Source organism: Bufo bufo, chromosome 1, assembly GCF_905171765.1.
Source record: "Bufo bufo chromosome 1, aBufBuf1.1, whole genome shotgun sequence".
NCBI lineage: Eukaryota > Metazoa > Chordata > Amphibia > Anura > Bufonidae > Bufo > Bufo bufo.
Genome location: NC_053389.1, coordinates 551,605,700 through 551,621,237, shown reverse-complemented (window position 1 = coordinate 551,621,237; position 15,538 = coordinate 551,605,700). Strand labels below are relative to the sequence as shown.

The window sequence follows — 15,538 nt, the reverse complement described above, 5'->3', positions numbered from 1 at the left end:
CAGCCAACTGGATCCTCCGGCTCAGTGCGGATGAAATTTTTGGGGGTCTTCCACTTGACTTTTTTGTTCCAAAACCCTCAGGAACATTTAAGAAATTCCAAGTCTTACTGCATCCCACCTCAGCAGCGATTGAGCGTTGTGAGAGACCCTGCTTGTGCAGTTCAACAACCCGACCACGTTCAAAAAGGGAGAGATTTTTTGCCTTTGCCATCACAACGTGTGACTACCTGACAGAAAATGACAATGAATCCACATCTTTGCACAGATTTGGCCTTTTAAAAGGCATGTGGCCCTAAAATTTGGATCAGCTTAAAAACAGCCTGTTTCAGTTTAATCATTATTTTCAATTAATTGAATGCTCAAAAAATGTTTTGTCTCACTCATTTCTTCCTGTTGCATGTTGAAGCTCTAATTGGAACCTTGTTAAGATCCAACAATGTAAAATAAGATTTTTTGCCATTTTTCAAGTGGTCTTAAACTTTTGATCAGGACTGTATTATCACAGGGATCGCAGGTCAGTGAATGTAACAGAGCATTCGATTGCAAAGAAAGGGAGAATATAAAATGTAATTTTAACTCCTAAGACTCCTGTGCCCAGCCTTCTGTCTCCCAGGGAAGCACGGGAGGCAGAAGCATAGCGTCTGGCTGCACAGCCCGTCTTTTCTAATCGGAGACGGATGGCCCTTAGCAACGCTCTTTTGAAGAGTGCTGCTAAGGGCCATTTCAGTCCCAGTTTTCTACCAAAAATAAACGTTTTGGCTAATAAAAGTCTATTGCAAAATTGTTACCCATCACTTGCCCTACACTTTAGCAAAAATAAAAATAACAGTTATCCTTTAACTATGGGCAACAAATGACAGATGTCCTCTAAAAGTAAGTTTAGCAGTAAAACTATAATAAAGACTGAGACAGATCAATCATTAAAAGGGATATTCTGGCTGTTAAAAGTTATCCTCTATCCACAGGACAGAGGGACAGCTCTTAGGGTCCATTCACACGTCCATATGCGTTTCGCGGATCTGCATTTTGCGGACCACACATCGGCGGCACTCTCATAGAAAATGCCTTTTCTTGTCTGCAATTGCGGACAAGAATAGGACATGTTCTATTTTTTTGGCGGAACGGAAGTGCAGATTAGGACAGTACATTCCGGCCCCATTGAAAACGAATGGGTCCGCACCTGTTCCGCAAAATTGCAGAATGGATGAGGACCCATTTTGCGGACGTGTGAATGGACCCTTAGATTAGTGGGGGTCCTACCGCTGGGACTCCCACTGATCATGTACCTTCTACCTCTCAGAGCCCTCCAAAATGAACGGAGAGGCAGGTTGGGAATGCAAACTGTACTCGGCTGTCTCTGGAACTCCTCTAGAGATGAATGGAGTGGCAGTGAACATACTCGACAGGCCACGCTGTTCATTTTGACTGCGTCGAGGGGTACAGGGTACCCGTTCTTGGGGTTAGCGTAGATCCCAGCGGTAGGACTTCCACCGATCTAATAGGTCACTTTTAACAACTGGAAAACCCGTTAAATACTATGTTTACAGTTCGTTCAGCAAAATCCCTAAATCTTGCTTCATACAAAATCAAAAAGATCTAAGCATAACTGAATAGAAACATTCCCTAATGACATTTTGGAAAATCTTATGCTTGTATACAGAATGCATGCAGACTAATATATTTTTTTCAGTACCAAACCACAAGATCTGATTCACACGATCAGATTCCAGGCATGTGTCCTTAGGATACCGAAGGGTTTTTCTTTTTTGTGTTTCCATTTTTCTTTTCTATCTTCCTTGAGCATAACTTCTTTATATTATCTTTCACATAGCTGTATGGGGGGCTTATTTTTTGTGGGACAAGTTGTACTTTCTAATGTCACCATTTATTATGGCATACAATGTAGCGGGAAGCGCAATTACTCAAATTTTACGGGTTTTTGGCGTTACGTTTGCGGAAAAACTGACCCATGCCCTTTATTCTCTGGGTCAGTATGATTACAACGATACCCCATACGTATAGAGTGTTTATGTCTAAATAGTGTAAAAATTTATTTAAACGTTACATTTTTTATTTTTTTTACACACCAAACGTTACATTTTTTAAAATATAATACAGAAAGAGTGTGATTTAAACTTTTATATATTTAACAGTTTTTTTTTTTTACTTTTTTGTGATGATTTTAAAGCTCGTTTTGAGTGTACAAAATCTATTTTTTATTTTAAAATATTCATGTATTTTTAAAATGCATTTATTACTGACTATTGCTCATTTCTTATATATTGGCCTGCCACTAATGAAAAATTAATGCAACACTGGATGGAAATAAATCTTGTGACGAAGCTTGTCGAAACAATGCCACAGCGAATGTGTGCTGTAATCAAAGCTAAAGGCTTTTTTTTGGTGGCAACTTTTTTTTTGGACAGGCAGTGTATATTGTCGGGACTGCTCTGCACACCCATGGGAGTTCTCTTCATTATGATAGTGCGACACAGCAGCCTGGACTATGTATTTCAGCTTTGAGCCCTGAGGAGCAGGGGAAAAAGGGTCAAAAATAAAAAAAATAGCGATTTGGACTCCTTATCCGCAGTACTACTTATATAGTACTGCAGATAATCTAAGATCACGACAAATTCCCTTTAGTTTTTCAGTTATGTTAGACAACTCATTTAAATCATATACGGTAGTTCTTTATGGCTCTGAATTGGGGTCCATTCACACGTCCGCAAATGGGTCCACATACGTTCCGCAATTTTGCGGAACGGGTGCGGACCCATTCATTCTCTATGGGGACGGAATGGATGCGGAAAGCACACAGTGTGCTGTCCGCATCCGCGGAGCGCGGCCCCGATCTTTAGGTCCGCAGCTCCGCAAAAGATAGAACATGTCCTATTCTTGTCCGCAGCTGCGGACAAGAATAGGCATTTCTATAGGTGTGACGGGCGGGTGTGTTGCGGATCCGCAACACACCACGGACGTGTGAATGGAGCCTTATACTGGTCAGTGTTATACTGACAGGTAGCATAGGAGGCTCTGCTTTAGGTGGGGCCTTCCAGGATCATGTTCATGGCAGACCTCCGGGCCTCTTTCTGTAAAATCACTTAGGTGTTGAGGTCTGTTGAGATCTTGAGGACCACAACAATTGTATGTCAAAGTGCGAGCAGGTATTAAAAAGGTGCTGTCTTAATCCAGCAAGTGGCATTTTTCATGTAGAGAAAGGTAAAACAAGGCACTTACTAATGTATTGTGATTGTCCATATTGCTTCCTTTGCTGGCTAGATTAATTTTTTCATCACATTATACACTGCTTGTTTTCATGGTTACGACCACCTTGCAATCCAGTCAAGTGCTGGCCTATGCACACTCCTGCGGTTCCAGCCACTAGAAAGACCAGCGCTTTTTCCTACATTGTGCAGGCACGGCCACCGCTTCTGGATTACAGGGTTGTCGTAACCATGGAAACGAGCAATGTATAATGTGAGAAAAAATTAATCCAGCCAGCAAAGGAAGCAATATGGGCAATCACAATACATTAGTAAGTGCCTTGTATTAACTTTATCTACATTATAAATACCATTTGCAGAAGTGAGACAACCCCTTGAAAATATTTTTCCAAATTTTTACCATTCAAATCGTATGAATACCTATAGTGTTTTCACTTATACGTCCTGTTAGTATTTGTAGTTTATACAGCAATTACCAGAGATGCTATAAAAGGAAATCCTGTCAGAGGAATTTTAACATGATTTAACCACCTCAGCTCCCCGAGCTTAAACACCCTTAATGACCAGACCACTTTTTACACTTCTGCACTACCCTACTTTCACCGTTTATTGCTTGGTCATACAACTTACCACCCAAATGAATTTTACCTCCTTTTCTTCTCACTAATAGAGCTTTCATTTGGTGGTATTTCATTGCTGCTGACATTTTTACTTTTTTGTTATTAATCGAAATTGACCGAATTTCTTAAAAGAAAAATGAAATTTTTCACTTTCTGTTGTAAATAATTTTTTTAAAACCTACATTTCTATATACATTTTTCTCTAAGTTTATTGTTCTACATGTCTTTGATAAAAAAAAATGCAATAAGTGTACATTTATTGGTTTGCGCAAAAGTTATAGCGTTTACAAACTATGGTACAAAAATGTGAATTTCCGCATTTTGAAGCAGCTCTGACTTTCTGAGCACCTGTCATGTTTCCTGAGGTTCTACAATGGCCAGACAGTACAAACACCCCACAAATGACCCCATTTCGGAAAGTAGACACTTTAAGGTATTCGATGGTGGGCATAGTGAGTTCATAGAAGTTTTTATTTTTTGTCACAAGTTAGCGGAAATTTTTTATTTTAAGTCTCATATTCCACTAACTTGTGACAAAAAATAAAAACTTCCATGAACTCACTATGCCCATTACGAAATACCTTGGGGTGTCTTCTTTCCAAAATGGGGTCACTTGTGGGGTATTTATACTGCCCTGGCATTTTAGGGGACCAAAAGCGTGAGAAGAAGTCTGGAATCCAAATGCCTAAAAAATGCCCTGTGAAATCCTAAAGGTGCTCTTTAGAATTTGGGCCCCTTTGGGCACCTAGGCTGCAAGAAAGTGTCACACATGTGGTATCGCCGTACTCAGAAGAAGTAGGGCAATGTGTTTTGTGGTGTATTTTTACATATACCCATGCTGGGTGAGAGGAATATCTCTGTAAATTGACAACTTTGTATCATTTTTTTTTAAAGTTGTCAGTTACAGAGATATTTCTCTCACACAGCATGGGTATATGTAAAAATACACCCCAAAACACATTGCCCTACTTCTCCTGAGTACGGCGATACCACATGTGTGACACTTTTTTGCAGCCTAGGTGCGCAAAGGGGCCCAAATTCCAATGAGAATCTTTACGATTTCACAGGGCATTGTTTTTACGCATTTGGATTCCAAACTACTTCTCACGCTTTAGGTCCCCTAAAATGCCAGGGCAGTATAAATACCCCACAAGTGACCCCATTTTGGAAAGAAGACACCCCAAGGTATTCCGTGAGGGGCATGGCGGGTTCCTATAATATTTTTTTTTTTTGGCACAAGTTTGCGGAATTTTTTTTTCTTTTTTCCTCTTACAAAGTCTCATATTCCACTAACTTGTGACAAAAAATAAAATTTTACATGAACTCGCCATGCCCCTCACGAAATACCTTAGGGTGTCTTCTTTCCAAAATGGGGTCACATGTGGGGTATTTATACTGCCCTGCCATTTTAGGGGCCCTAAAGCGTGAGAAGAAGTCTGGAATATAAATGTCTAAAAAAATTTACGCGTTTGGATTCCGTGAGGGGTATGGTGAGTTCATGTGAGATTTTATTTTTTGTCACAAGTTAGTGGAATATGAGACTTTGTAAGAAAAAAAAAAAGAAAAAAAATTTCCGACAAAAAATAAATAAATCTTCTATGAACTCGCCATGCCCCTCAAAAGTGATCTTTTTATAGCGCCGCAGCGATTTTACGGTGTTTTTGCAGTGATCAGAAAAAAAAAAAAATTCTGGCACTGTGGTGGGGCGGACTGAACGCAAGTGTGCGCACAAGATCAGGCCTGATCAGGCGAACACTGCGTTTTTTTGTAGAGCCTATAGAACATGTCCTATTCTTGTCCGCAATTGCGAACAAGAAAAAGCATTTTCTATATAGTTCTGGCAATGTGCGGATCCGCAAAATGCGGAAAGCACATTGCCGATGTCCGTGTTTTGCGGATCCGTGGATCCGCAAAACACATACGGGCGCCTGAATGGAGCTATACAGAGGGGTGATCAGGGAGTCTAATATGGGGTGATCAGGGGTTAATAAGTGACAGGATGGGGGGGGGGGGGGGGGGGGGTGTAGTGTAGTGGTGTTTGGTGCTACTTTACAGAGCTGCCTGTGTCCTCTGGTGGTCGATCCAAGCAAAAGGGACCACCAGAGGACCAGGTAGCAGGTATATTAATTAGACGCTGTTAACAAAACAGCGTCTAATATACCTTTCAAGGGTAAAAAAAAAAAAAAAAAATCGGATCTACAGCCTGCCAGCGAATGATCGCCGCTGGCAGGCTGTAGATCAGCTTGTTTACCTGCAGTTCCTGTGAACGCGCGCTCCTGTGTGCGCACGTTCACAGGAAATCTCGCGTATATGCGTCTAGGAGGAATGAATCGACCGCCTCAGGAACGAAATCCTGCGTTAGGCGGTCCGGAGGCGGTTAAATTACAAAGATTACACCATTTAATTCAATGTAATATTTGCTTTGCGCCCAAAAATACCCTCAACTTAAGGCCTCTTGCACACAATTTTTTTTTTTTTCCTGTTTACGTTCCGTTTTTTTTGCATCCTGTATACGGAACTATGCATTTCAACATTTCAATGGATCCGCTAAAAAACCAAGGTACTCCTTATGCCTTCCATTTCCGTATTTCTGTTCAAAGATAGAACATGTCCTATTATTGTCCGCATAACGGACAAGGATAGTACTGTTCTATCAGGGGAATCAGTTTTTTTGCAGACTGCAAAATACTGAAAAAGCCATACGGTCGTGTGCAAGAGGCCTAAAGGTAATGTGTCATCAGAAAATGACCTACCGGTATTTAAATTACATTTTATATTAAACATTTCTTACAGAATTTTTGGTGATGTTCCTAAAAAATAAGGAAAAATTATTTTTCCTTGTTAATATCTACTTAAAAACCCTAAAATCCTGCAGTTTTCCACTAAGCCTAATAGGCGCCACACCTTGTTCTGTACAGATCATTTTACGCCAGTCATCTCATCTTACAAGCTAAATTACAATGACCGATATCACCTACATATAAATAACACAGGATCCATCATTCAAAGTAGTACTCCATACTAACCTCTACAGGTCACAGGGCATGTCTACAAAGCTCTACCATAGAGCGCAATCTTTAGTTTTTATCAACACCATGAGCATTTTATTTATTTTTTTAAAGGCAAAATCAACCAAAAAAACTGATTCGGTCATTTTGATTTTCTCAATGGCCCCCCACTTTTTTCATCCCACATTTGAGGTTTGAACATGTAATCTCTAGTTTGCATATACCATAGACTACAATAGTGTACCAGTGCAGTCTGTAGTAAAATACCTATGTTTCTATCGAGCCTAAGGGCTCAATAGGAACCTTACTATGGTAGACCTGAAAGCTTTCAGAAAGCTCTCGGCTTCTACAGTAACTGAAGAGCTCCCACAATATCATTGGGGAGGGGGGGGGCGGGGGAAGGGTGGTTTTGGAGCCACTTGTCAATGGGAACATCCGACTCCTGTAACAACTGCTCAGATGGGTTAAAAGTTTTTGATCGGCGTTACTACCGATCACAGACTCTGCCAGCACATAATTGCTGTTTACAGTGTCCACTCATCTCCTTAGCAGGTACCATCTTTTAGTACCTTAAATCTGCAATATGTGTACAGCAATGTTTTTGGTCACTAAATAATAACATTTGTCACCAATTCACAACTCAGGTGATAAATGTTAGATTAATGTGGTCCCAACAGACAGGTCTTTGCCAATGGCTAGAATGGGGAAACCTTGAGCACTGGCAGCAGCATGCTCAGGCACTGTTCTGACCAATTCCATCTCACCATGGCCATTTTATTAAGACAAGGCGGGTCCCCATGCAAGTTATGGTTAAGGGTTGGACACCAACTATTATAAAGTTATCACCTATCTTGTGGATGTTCTTGGAAGACAAATATGTTTTGACCCCGACGCTGGCCCACCCTGTGCACACACACTGAAATGCAAATATTTATAACTGCACTTGTAGATAAAGCATATGCTCTGCATAACCAGTACATTTTAAACCTCCAGAATCCAGCACTAGCATACTGTTTGACATTTCACACACAGTAAAGGAATGATAAAGTCGTGCATTCTCTGGCTGATGTATGGAAGGGAGGGACTATTGAAATGTCTCATGGAGATACGATCTTACTTGATAAAGCCTTTTTGCCAGCTGCATGGTAGGCTACAATATATTTCTTTCCATCTCGATCCTCAGTTTTGGTTTCCAGTCCAGGGAATAAGCCTTTTACAGCCTGATGAATAATTGTCCTCTTTTGTTTGCTGTCATCAACAACCTGAAAATATAATTGGACAGAAAAAATCAGTGCAACCACTAGAAAGTGGAACTAAGTTTCCAAAAGAAAAGGAGGGCTAAGGTGAATTAAAGAGAACCTGTAAAAAAAATATCCAAAAACAGACCCTCTTTTTTAGGGGACAAAAATATTTCTCCGAAGTAGGGAGACCAGGCAAATTATTAGCAAGTGTAATATCTAACCAGGACCCCAAAAAAGAAATATCAAGGATTCAGACAGCACAGGGTGTAATTATTGACAAGCCAGATTTTTTTCTGAGCTCTATCATAACACCATTGTGAGAGAAAGAACCGACGCATGCTTGGACTCTATTAGGGCTCTTTCACACTTGCGTTCTTTTCTTCCGGCATAGAGTTCCGTTGTCAGGGCTCTATGCCGGAAGAATCCTGATCAGGATTATCCCCATGCATTCTGAATGGAGAGAAATCCGTTCAGGATGCATCAGGGTGCCTTCAGTTCCGGAACGGAACGTTTTTTGGCCGGAGAAAATACCGCAGCATGCTGCGCTTTTTGCTCCGGCCAAAAATCCGGAACACTTGCCGCAAGGCCGGATCCGGAATTAATGCCCATTGAAAGGCATTAATCTGGATCCGGCCTTAAGCTAAACGTCGTTTCGGTGCATTGCCGGAACCGACGTTTAGCTTTTTCTGAATGGTTACCATGGCTTCCAGGACGCTAAAGTCCTGTCAGCCATGGTAAAGTGTAGTGGGGAGCGGGGGAGCAGTATACTTACCGTCCGTGCGGCTCCCCGGGCGCTCCAGAGTGACGTCAGGGCGCCCCACGCTCATGGATGACGTGATCGCATGGACACGTCATCCATGCGCATGGGCCATGCGCATGGGGCGCCCTGACGTCATTCTGGAGCGACCCGGGAGCCGCACGGACGGTAAGTATACTGCTCCCCCGCTCCCCACTACTACTATGGCAGCCAGGACTTTAATAGCGTCCTGGGTGCCATAGTAACACTGAACGCATTTTGAAGACGGATCCGTCTTCAAATGCTTTCAGTTCACTTGCGTTTTTCCAGATCCGGCGTGTAATTCCAGCAAATGGAGTACACGCCGGATCCGGACAACGCAAGTGTGAAAGAGCCCTTAGTCTCCCTACGGTCTCGCAGGATCAAAGGGAGGCGCTTGAGAGAGAGATATCTCTCCAGGAGCTAGAAGAGGCGCTTAGGGCAAGTTTAAGGAATTCCTCTCCAGGTTTGGATGGTTTTCCTTATGAGCTGTATAAAAAATGTGGGGAACTTATCTTGCCACGTTTACTTCAAGTCTTCATTGAATCTTGTAGGGACGGTAAACGTCCTGAATCAATGACAGATGCAGTTTTTATACTAATCCCTAAAAAAAGAAAAAAACCCTTAGAGATGGAGTCCTACAGACCAATATCCCTTCTTAATACCGATCTAAAACTAATAGCAAAAGTGCTCGCTACAAGACTTTCTAGAGTCATAGCCACAATTGTCCACCCTGATCAAAACGGCTTTATTCCAAACAAGGGCACTCATCATAATCTTCATAGACTGTTTGCTAATATGCAGGTAGTGGGCGAGGGGTCCTGCTCCATCCGGTCGTTGGGACGCAATGAAGGCCTTCGACAGGGTGGAAAGGGACTTTTTGTGGAGAACTATGGCAAGGATGGGCTTTGGAGAACGGTTTATTGGTATGATTCGGCTTTTATATGATTACCCTGTGGCAAGACTAAATATTAACTGTAGTCTAACCTCAACTTTTACACTGTCCAGGGGTACCAGTCAGGGATGCCCTCTTTCCCCACTCCTATTTGATATATACTGTACATTGAACCCTTGGCCGCTAGTGTGAGGCAAGACAACTTAATCGAAGGATTCGAGGTTACAGGAGTGGAGGATCGTATTTCTCTATATGCAGATGATGTACTATTCTTTATAGACCATACTAATAAGACTCTTCCAAGAATTATTCAGGTAATCAATACGTTTGCGAAGGTTTCTGGATTTGATATTAACTGGGCAAAAACTACTTTGATGTTACTAGATAAATTTGATCTCTCTGCTCAGGGGTCTTTAAGTTTGATTACCGTTTCTGAATCTATTGTGTATTTGGGTGAGAAGATCTCCCCTAAAATAGAAGAGTACACGCAGTTAACTATCTCCCCTGTAATTACTAAAATTAGAGCTAAGATTTCGGACTGAAACAGACTTCCCATATCTAGAGCCAATAGAACTTCCCTAGTTAAAATGGTAATCTTAACCCAATTCCTATATGTCATTCGAAACTCACGTATCTGGATCGAAGAGAAGTTTTTTAGATTGATGGAGAGACTTATTAATGATTTACTCTGGGGAAGGAAGCGAGTAAGGTTAAAGTTGGAGTATCTTTATAAACCAATGGAGTTGGGAGGGTTAAACCTCCCATATTTCATCGATGCATAATTGTGGTTGTGGAATGAGTGGGAAATAAATTCTCTTTGTAAGACCCTAGTAAACACCTCATTATACGATAATATATTTACCTTATTGGAATCCGGACAGTTGACTACGGGAGATTATAACTATAGGATGAGTAGAACACTTTTCTCTAAGGCCTGGGACACGATTAGAAAATGGTTGGGGATTAAGGGATCTTTACTATGCACTCCCCTCTGGTACAACTATCACTTGAAGGAACTACTCGAAATTTCTGGGGATCACTTTTGGAAAAAAAAAAATATATATATATATTTTTAACACAAGTGCTGGAAAAGGAAGAAATTCTCCCTTTACCTTTGATAGTACAAAAAGAACATGGAAGGTTTAAGTTGGTTTAGGTATTGTCACCTAAGATCAGCACTGTCAAATGTTAAAGGGGTATTCTCATCACGCAGTTTCATACTTACCTGCTCCCGGCGCGCTGTCCACTACCTGGTTTCGGCAGGGGGCGGGCTCCATCTTGATTGAAGTCTTCTCCCGGCCGCGCAGCGCACTGGACTGAACGCGCACGCCGCCGCGCATGCTCCCTGGTGACTTCTTCCTGGCAAGTATACTATACTGGCCAGGAAGAAATCACCATAGCGCATGCGCGGCCTCGGCGTGCGCTTTCGGGGCTGCGCGCGGCCGGCCTGGAGAAGAGAAGAAGTCGTCTGCGCAAGCGCGGCCACCGCGATTCCTGAGAAGAGCGGTGGCCGTAACCAGGGGAGACGGAAGACAACAGTCAGGTAAGTATATGGTGATTTTCTTCTAAGGGGTGGGAATTACCGGTAGCTAATTAAATATATTTAGAAAAATTATCACTGTTAAATCATTAACAGATTTAACAGTGATCATTAAGATGGGAATACCCCTTTAAAGATAAATCAAGATTGATAATTGATTCATGTACACTGAAGAAGATATGATGAGTAGGTCATGTGGTAATGTGAAGATTTCTTATTTTTATAGGATTATTAAGTAAGTCGCTGTTTGGGAGCTTAGTCTCCACTGGCCAAAAAACCTGGGAGGCTGACTTCCTTAATAGCACTACACTAGACTGGGAAAATATATTTGGTAACTTAAAGGGGTTCTGCACTTTCAATTAACTGATGATCTATCCTCTGGATAGATCATCAGCTTCTGATCAGCTGTTTGAGAAAGCAGCGGTGCTCCAGCAGCGCCACGGCCTTCTCACTGTTTACCGCCGGCCCACTGACGTCACGACTAGTATCAACTAGTGTGGGCGGGCCTAAGCTCTGTTCACTTGAATGGAGCTTAGCCCCGCCCACGCTAGTTGATACTAGTCGTGACGTCAGTGGGCCGGCGGTAAACAGTGAGCAGGCCACGGCGCTGCTGGAGCGCCGCTGCCTTCTCAAACAGCTGATCGGCGGGGGTCCCGGGTGTCGGACCCCTGCTGATCAGAAGCTGATGATGTATCCAGAGGATAGATCATCAGTTAAATAAAAGTGCAGAACCACTTTAAGATTCGCATCTCATAACTTTAATCACGTAGTAGTCCAATTTAATATTAAACACAGAACATATATCACGCGATTTGGTTGAATAAATGTGGGTTGAAGGACAATTCTAATTGTCCAAGATGTAATTTACCTGAAGCCGATTTCTGGCAGATGTTTTGGTCTTGTTCAGAGATAGGAGTTTATTGGAATTTAATTTCTGAATATATACTACAAAAATTAGGGATACGGATCACAATGTCTCCACAACTTTGCATATTAAATGATACCTCCATAATGAACTGCACTAAGGATTCTAGGGTACCTCTCACCAGAATATTGTTTATGGCTCATCTTCTGATTGCAAGAGTATGGTTCTCACGAAACTCCCCAAACTTAACTGCGTGGGTGAGCTTGGTAATTTCTGTGGTTTTCTGTGGAAATTTTGCTGATAAAGATTATAAAAAAAAAAAAAAAAAAAAAAAAAAAAAAGGAGGGTGATATGACCCCCTATTTCCAAGATTAAAGGTGCTCATCTGAGGTGGTTGTGTGCAACACAAGTGAGGCATATTTGACTAGCCCTCAGGGCTCAAGGATACAGTTACCAGAAATCCACCATCTGAAGCCAGAGAAAAAAAGTGAAAAAAACAAAAACAAAAAAAACCTGTGCACTTTCAAACCAATACTCCATATGATCCAATGTAGATAAAAGGACATCCATCTTAATTTGATGCCGCAGAAAGTCCAACAGACAACGTGTTTTGGGGTTAAAACCTCAATCAGGTCAAATGTAAATATAAAACAAACACAATACAGCTGAACATATATACACACACAAGTGGGAGAGTCAAAGTGCAACTCCATCCCACCACTTGTTCTCAAACACATCTCAAATTGTAATGAAAAGAAAATGTAGAATGTAAAGAAAAAAATAAAATAAAAATAAATCACCCTTGTATACCTGTACATATCAGATTCTGTGTTTGCTTTAGATATGAGTTTTAGCTATGTCACAGCTCATGACAAATAATTCCGGTTGCTGTAAAATACTAGTGTCAATCTTTATTTCCTATGTTACTATTACTTTGCCATTTCAGTCCCCAATGTTGTGCCCATTGTGTGCCAGCGTGAAAAGTCAACTCTCTTATTAGGCCTCATGCACATGAACGCTGTTTTGGTCCGCAAAAAATGCGGCCTCATTCACTTCAATGGGGTCGCAAAAGATGCAGACCGCACTCTGTGTGCTGTCCACATCAGTTGTGCCGTTGCGTGGCCCCGCAAAAAAAATAAATAAAAAAATTGGGGCATTTCTATTATGGGCGCCCGTTCTGTTACGCAAATTGCGGAAGGCCCACGGGCGGCATCCGTGTTTTGAAGATCTGCAATTTGCTGACCGTAAAACCCAGCACGGTCGTGTGCATGACGCCTTATACAGCGTTTCCTGAGTTTAGAAACACCCTACATGTGGCTCGTGAGTAAAAGAGCACCATGCGCATTTGAGGTCCAATGTAGTGATTTACACCACTTGTGCTAAAACTATAGAGAAGTAACCCCATTTTGGAAACTCTCAAGGCATTATGGGGTGGAGTGAGCATTTTGATGTCACAGATATTTTGCAGAAATTAAAGCGCAGCAGACTGCACAATTGCTATTTTCCCACTGCTATGCCAAGCTCATGATGAGACTCACATCGCATTACTTGAATTCACAAGCAGGTTCTACCCGGTATGGAAATGTCATAAATGTGGATGTTAGCTGCCGTATAGGCACATGGTAGGGTTCACAAGGGAAGGAGCACCATTTAGCTTTTGGTGCAAGGATTTTGCTGGAATGGTTTTTGGGTGCCACTGTACCTGTACTCAAGGGGGAACCAAGTTTTGGAAACTACACCGATTAGGTTATTTATCAAGGGGTGGAGTAAGCATTTTGATGCTCCAGGAAATTTGCTGAAATAAATGAGCAAAATAAAAATTCTTTGGCATTTTAGTGCCCAATATCCTGTGCCCAGCTTGTGCCATCTGAGACACAGCACATGTCAGTGCCATCTGAGTTTTAGCCAGTTTATGCCTAGCTAAGATAGAGGTCTGATAGGAATATTAGTATTAGTAGTGTATCCCATGAGGACATTTGCTGTTAGGAGGCAGCGCACTGTGTATATTAACAGAGCGCACCAACTGAGCACTTTGACGCCATAAGAAAAGGCAAGTGAGATTAAACAGCTACAGGCAAGGAGTGCCCCCTAGTGGATTCACCTAACAATCTGACCGACTGTGACTATCGATACATACAAAGCAGGCATAGCTGATTATTTTAAATATAGAGTTCTAGTTATTTTAAAGGACAAGGATTAAATGTTAAATTTTATATCTAGTAACACGTGTCAACCTAGGGACATTAACGGTCTTAGTGACCAATTGTAAATAAAAAGCCATCTGAGACACAGCACATGTCAAATTGTTAGGAAGACTCTGATTGCTGTTTGGGTACATTGCAGGGTTCAGAAGGGAAAGACCACCTTTTGGCTTTTGCAGGGCAGATTCTGATGGATTGGATTACGGGGCACCATGTTGCTTTCGGACAGCCTCAAAGTACCAGTACAGCCATATGTTTTGTGAGGACATATTTTTTCAGGGTTAATTTACTGTTATCATTGGTTCTATCTTGGTTGGTCATGGGCCAGTCTGTTAACAGGTAAATGTTTGAAGTTTGGTACCCATGGAAACAATCTGAATAGCACTCCTTTGCTGGTAAACTAGGAACCTAAGCTGCAGCAACAAGTGAGAGGGCAGTCCAGCATATAGAGCAGAAGCTGATTAACAATTAGAAGCAACTGTGCAACTGGACAGAGCAAGAAGATAAGGGGAGTGCTGGTGAGGGCAAATATGGGGGCATAGTAGTAGTTTGATTAATAAAGTTCCCAATAGAAGTAGCAGGGCAGCAATGGACATGGGCCGCCAATGTACAACAGAAGTATTTCTGTTATGACCTGTGACATTGATTTAGATGAGTTTTAGCCAACACAGAATCTGATACGTACAGGTACACAGGAGTGATCTTTTAACAATTGTGTACCATTTGGGGCCTCAGATATTCTTGAATCAGAACAAGTGGTGGGATGGTGTTGCACTTAGAACCTTTTGTGGGCAGCAACTCCTGCACTTGTGGGTATATACATCCTTCGTATTTAGTTTGTTTTACACGTCTATTTGACCTGATGATGGGCGGTTTAACCCCGAAACGAGTCGTCTCAGACTTTCTGAAGAATCAGATACAAACAGATGTCCATTTATCTACATTTGGTCATGTGGAGTATTGGCTTTAAAGCACACCATTGCTTGATCCCTTTTAAATCACTTTTTCTCTGGTTAAAAAGGAACCCATCACCTGCACTATGCTACCCTCACTAAGACGTCATACGTTACAAAAGGGCGCTAGGTCACTGCCGCGGCCTGCTACTGGCTGCACCCCTTTCATCAACAAATGTTGATTTCTGCAGGCAGGGGAAATGCAAAGATAGCGTA

General features: G+C 41.8%; 1 protein-coding gene across 1 annotated transcript in view; it reads right to left on the bottom strand.

Moving 5' to 3' along the window:
• PUS7 (pseudouridine synthase 7) overlaps positions 1–15,538 on the bottom strand; it is a 69,179-nt gene that overhangs the window by 43,977 nt on the left and 9,664 nt on the right. The window contains exon 5 of the mRNA XM_040412626.1: positions 7,970–8,114. Within this exon, the coding sequence (XP_040268560.1) occupies positions 7,970–8,114 (145 nt within the window). The remainder of the gene's footprint in view (positions 1–7,969; positions 8,115–15,538) is intronic.